Source organism: Carlito syrichta, unplaced genomic scaffold (genome assembly GCF_000164805.1).
Source record: "Carlito syrichta isolate Samal-C Ts95f unplaced genomic scaffold, Tarsius_syrichta-2.0.1 Scaffold165621, whole genome shotgun sequence".
Lineage (NCBI taxonomy): Eukaryota > Metazoa > Chordata > Mammalia > Primates > Tarsiidae > Carlito > Carlito syrichta.
The window spans coordinates 279769-285768 of record NW_007109717.1 but is presented as its reverse complement, the minus strand read 5'-3'; the positions used below and the strand labels follow the sequence as shown (position 1 = coordinate 285768).

General features: G+C 41.9%; 1 protein-coding gene across 1 annotated transcript in view; it reads left to right on the top strand.

The window, feature by feature from the left end:
• The first annotated feature begins 995 nt into the window (after window positions 1–995).
• The window catches only part of URB2 (URB2 ribosome biogenesis 2 homolog (S. cerevisiae)), a 36144-nt gene continuing 31139 nt past the window's right edge, over window positions 996–6000 (top strand). The window contains exon 1 of the mRNA XM_008051112.2: window positions 996–1130. Within this exon, the coding sequence (XP_008049303.1) occupies window positions 1005–1130 (126 nt within the window). The 5' untranslated portion in view covers window positions 996–1004. The remainder of the gene's footprint in view (window positions 1131–6000) is intronic.

Sequence of the window (6000 nt, the reverse complement as noted above, 5' to 3'; positions counted from 1 at the left end):
CCTGGGCTCGGGCGGCCCTCGCGCAGGCTTCTGGGTAGCCGGGCCTGCGGGTGTGTCTGCCATGCCGGGAATTTTTTTCTTGGTGGAGAGCCTCTGTGTGGCTTAGGCTGGCCTCGAACGCCCGGGTTCCAGCAGTCCTCCCGACTCGGCCTCCCAGAGTGCCGGGATTCCTGGTGTGACCACGGTGTCTGGCCTGATTTTTTTTTAACGTATCTTTGTGGCTCGAATTTGTTTTTATTTGCACTAGTTTTAATTTTTTGTGCTGCTGTTATGGGAATTCTTCTTTCTTGAGGAATTGACTTGTCCAGTTTTCTATAATGAAAATGACTTAATCTGGTCTGTGTTTTTCTTTTTTCTGTAACTTTTGGGAAACTCAGAGTCAAGTTTACCCAGTTTTATAATAGCTGCAGATGGTTGGTATGTTTGCTCCCTCTACCCCTATTCATGATTTTATGATGTTCTATTTTTACGGTATTTTAATTGTGTAAGTATCTTCTGTGTGCTGTAAATTCATACATGAATGAATAAAAGAGTGAGAAATCATGTTACATCTAAAGCAGCAGTATTTCCTTTGGGATTAGGTTAAGCCTATGCTTCTTTTTCACCTGGAGGCATATTACTTTCGTCGGATAGATACTGCTTGTTTATCTTTCCTCTTCAGTCCAAAACCACTTTCCCCGAGTAACCTAAACACTTTGACTTTTGCCTTGTTGAACTCCTTCACACTCACCTCTGCAAATGGGATCTTTGATCACAGTTGAAATACTTGTGTGTGCAGCCCATTTTACGCCTGCTTTTGTCAGAATCTTCCTTAGAAAATTCACAGAATCAAGCATCTTATGTATAGATTAACCCCTGACAATTTTGTTGATGTGACTTAATTCATTACAATATTTTAAGATAATGTGTATTATGCAGACGATAAGTTGCAATACTGTTTGTTTCTGGTACCTTATTGTGGTATTTTTTTTTTCATTGCTTTTAATTACAGATAAACTACAGCAATGGCTGCTGTTTACTCTGGCATTTCTCTTAAGCTTAAGAGCAAGACAACTTCCTGGGAGGATAAATTAAAACTAGCTCATTTTGCTTGGATTTCCCACCAGTGCTTCCTTCCAAATAAAGAACAAGTAAGTTTATAGTGAAACTCATGTCTTTACAGACTATCAAGATACTTATCACTTGTATAAAGTGCATGTTGACATTTGGTTACAATTTTAAAAGGTTAGGGGGGATCTTTGTTGGAAGTTAAAAGTAACATCAGTGATAAAAGTGATACGTCAGATATTTCATTAATAAATTTTTGCTGAAAACTCATTAAGTATATGTATTAATGAACACATTGAGAGTTAAGTTGTGGAAGTTAGTTTCTGAAAGTTTGTTGATGTCTCCATTTGTTCATAAATTCAGAGCAAAGTTCTATAAGCAATTGGTTGGTGGTACTTTATTTAAAATCTTCAGAATTTGATAAATTGAAGATTGGGAAGTAGAGAAGTGTTAGCATTTGTATAAAGCCAATCTAGAAATAGGCTAGGTACCAAGAAAGGCATTACTTTTTGTTAAGATTTCTGAAGCTAAAAAAATAGTCAGTGTGATAAACACCAGTACAACAGGCTCATGAAACTGGATTAATACATACCCATTTGCTGATCTTTAAGAAGGCAGCACAAAATGTGTCAAAGATGGATTACATATGCTAGCATTGATCATACCTAGTGGTTTTTTTGCTTGACTGCACCTAGGTTCACCGTGGTGCCTTGGTAGTTGCCTGCGTGGATATGATGGCGGGGAGGCCCTGGCAGGCAGTTTGATCCAGGTTTTAATCCTGGGAGGTTTTTTCTTTCTGGCATCTGCCACTATTCATACTGTTGTTGACAGTTAATGGTATGAACTGAGCCCTCACCCCCTTCAACATTTTGTGGATGAAGAATCATGAGGAGCACCGGAAACTGCATACATAGTCCTCCTTGTCATAAAGCACTTGTGTGTTATTCCATATTGGCTGTCTCTGCCTCCTGGATGAAGTATAAACAGTTTTAGAAGTTAAAGGTGCTGGTAATGTGGGGGCAGCCAGGACTCCTGTTCTGTTTTTTGGGTTTTTTTTAAACTTTAGAGTTGATGTATAGGTGAATATTGACTGTATAAGTAAGTGCATGCGGGTGAAGTTTGGGCTTCCAGCTGCCCTATCTTCCACTGACAGTGGACCAGGTACCCAGTGTGTTGCCATGTGCCCCCCCCCCAGTGTCTGGCTAGCACCTGCTAATCCCGCCCTTGTGCTCCTGTGACCAATGATTGGGGCCCGCTTTCAAGTGACAGCATGTGGTTTTCAGTTCTTTGTTTCTGTGATAGTTCACTTAGTATGATGGTCTCCAGCTGCATCCGTATTGCCATGAAGGCCATGATTTTGTTCTTTATGGCTGTGTAATAGTCCATTATGTGTATGTACTACGTTTTCTTTATCCGGTCCGTGTTCAATGGGCATCTGGGTTGGTTCCATGTTTTTGCTCTTGTGAATAGTGCTGCAGTAAATATGTGTGTGCAGGTGTGTCTTTTTGGTAGAGTGATTTATGTTCTTCTGGGTGTATTTACAGAAGAGAGATTGCTGGATCATATGGAAGCTCAATTTTTCTTTGAGAAATCACCACACTGCTTCCCACAAAGGTTAAATTAGCTTACATTCCCACCAACAGTGTAGAAGCATTCCCTTTTCTCTACCTGTACCTGTTTTTTGTTCTTGTTTTTAACTTTTTTTTTTTGAGTTGGAGTCTCACTGTCACCCAGACTGGAGTGCAGTGGCTGCTCCCGGCGATCCTTCTGCCTCAGCCTTCCAAGTAGCTGGAACTACAGGTGCGTGCTACCACACCCAGCTAATTTTTTGATTTATTGTAGAGATGTGGTCTCGCCAAGTTGCCCAGGCGGGTCTCGAACCTGCGGGCTCAGGCAGTCCACTCACCTCAGCCTCCCAAAGCACAGGATTCCAGGCTGAGCCACCGAGCCTGGCTGTTTTTAACTTTTTAATGATAGTCATCCTTACTGGTGTTGGGTGTTATCTCACTGTAGCTTTGATTTGCATTTCTCTCATGATCAGTGAGGCTGAGCATGTTTCATGTGTTTGTTGGCTCCTTGTATGTCTTCCTTTGGAAAAATGTCTGTCTGTTTATGTCCTTGCCCACTTTTAAGTGGGTTTTTTTTTCCTTTCAATGCGTTTGACTTCCTTGTAGATCTTGAATGTTAGGCCTTTGTCAGATGCATAGCTTGCAAATATTTTTCGCTATTTTGTGGGTTATCTCTTCACTCTGTTGATGGTTTCTTCTGCTGTGCAAAAATTTTTCAGTTTGATTAGGTCCCACCTGTCAATCTTAGCTTTTGTTGCATTTGCTTTTGAGGACTTGGCCATAAATTCATTGCCTGCTCTGTTGTCCAGGACTCTAGTTTGCTTTTTGGTTTTGTGGTGCAATTCATTCTTTGGTCATTCTGAGCAGTTGCTGTTGTACTTCTAACTTTTAAAACTTATTACAGGCAGACCTCAGAGAGTCTGCAGGTTTCTTTCCAGACCACCATATTAAAGTAAATCTTGCAATATACTGTAGTCTATTAAGTTTGCGATTACATTATGTCTTTAAAAAAAAACCAGTGTACATACTTAATTTAAAAATGCTTTATTGTTTAAAAGCGCACTAATAGGTGGCTCAGCCTGTAATCCCAGTGCTTTGGGAGGCCAAGGTGAGTGGATTGCCTGAGCCCGCGGGTTCGAGACCCGCCTGGGCAACTTGGCGAGACCTCATCTCTACAATAAATCAAAAAATCAGCCGGTTGTGGTTGCGCGCGCCTGTAATTCCGGCTACTCGAAAGGCTGAGGCGGAAGGATCGCCAGAGCCCAGCAGATCGAGGCTGCGGTGGCCGGGAACGGCCACTGCACTCCAGTCTGGGCGACAGAGTGAGACTCCAACTCAAAAAAAAAATTAAAGCGCGCTAAATGATCATCTGAGTTGTCAGCAAATTGTAATCATTTAGCTGGTAGAAGGTCTTGCCTCCATGTTGATGGTTACTAACTGATCAGGGGGTTGATTGTTGAAGGTTGGGGTGGTTATGACAGCTCTTATTTATTTAACTTTTTAAAGCGACAGCGTCTTGCTCTGTTGCTCAGGCTGGAGTGCACTGGCATGATGATGGCTCTCTGCAGCCTTGAACTCCTGGACTCAAGTGATCCTCCTCCCTTAGCCTCCCAAGTAACTGGTACTACAGATGTACCACTGTACCTAGCTGCTAATTTACTTTTTTTTAGAGACAGGGTCACCTTATGTTGCCTAGTGATCAGTCATATTTTGAAAGGAATCGTTTTTTATGAGTAGTAGGTTTCAACAGCGAACTTAAAGTATTTAGTAAGCCATGCTGTTAACAGATGTGCTTGACAGGCTTTGTTTTTCCATTTATAGAGCATAGGCAGAGCAGATTCAGCATAATTCTTAAGGGCCTTAGGATTTTTGAAATGGTCAGTAAGCATTGGCTCCAGCTTAAAGTCACCAACTAAATTTGTTCCTACCAAAAGAGTTTGTCCTTTGAAGCCAGACTTTACTTGTCTCTAGCTATGAAAGTTCTAGATGGTATCTTCCAGTAGGCTGTTTCATCTCATTGAAAACCTCACAAATTCGTGAAGCATTCCATATTAAAAAAAAAATAAGAAAAACTCTTGTTCAGCATGGCCACCTTCGTCAGTGATCTGCTGGATCACTTGCTGCAGCCTCTCCAGCTTCTCCATCAGCACTTACTGCTTCACTTTGCCCTTTTATGTAATGGAGATGGTTTCTTTCCTTAAATCTCATGAACCAACCTCTGCTAGCTTCAGACTTTTCTTCTGCAGCTTCTTCACCTCTCAATCTTCACAGAATTGAAGAGAATTGGGGCTTTACTCCAAAGCCTAATCTCAAACTTTCTCCATATCCGCAGTAAGGCTGTTTACTTGCTTATCATCCTGTGTTCACTGGAGTAGCACTTAATTTGTTTCCTTTGCATTCACAACTTGGCTGTTTGGTGCAAGAGGCCTGGCTTTTGGCCTGTTTCTGCTTTCAACATGTGTTCTCTACTAAGCTGAATCATTTCTAGCTTTTGTTTAGAGTGAGAGACATGCCACTCTTCCTTTCACTTGAACACTTAGAGGCCATTGTAGGGTTGCTAGTTCACTGAATTTCAAAATTCAAAATTATTGTGTCTCAGGGAGGCCTGAGGAGAGGGACAGAGACGGGGGACTAGCCGGTTGGCAGAGCAGCCAGAACGTGCTCAACACTTATTGATGAAGCTCACCATCTTATGTGGGTGTGGCTTGGGGTGCCCCCAAACAATTATAATTATCAGCAGTTATTAATCAGTAATGTCAGAAATCACTGATCTTTCTGATAACAGGTATAATAATAATTACAATTAAAATGTTTGAAATATCGTGGGAATTACCAAAAGGTGACACAAGGGGACACTAATTGAGCACGTGCTGTTGGAAAATGGTGCCGGTAAACTTACTTGAAGCAAGGTTGCTGCAAATCTCCAATTTATAGAAAGAGCAGTGTCTACAAAGTGCAGTAAAAGGAGGTATGCCTGCATACCTTCAGAAAAGGGAATAAGACATGCAGAGTTTTACCTAAAACATTCTGTTTGCCCTAGATGAAGATAAAATTAGTTGTTTTTCCCTTTTCATCCTTGAATAGTAAACATTCTAATATACCAAAATAGACTGGGTACAGTGGCTCACACCTGTAATCCTAGCACTTTTGGGGAGGCTGGCTTGGGAGGATTGCTTGAGCCCTGGAGTTTGAGACCAGCCTGGCAACCATAGTGAGACCTCATCTCTACAGAAAATAAAGAAATTAGCCGGGCATGGTGGCACATGACTGTAGTCCCAGCTGCTCAGGAGGCTGAGGCAGAAAGACCGCGGAGGTCAGGACTGCCGTGAGCTCTATTTGTGCCACACTCCAGCCTGGGTGACAGAGTGACACCCCGACTTGAAAA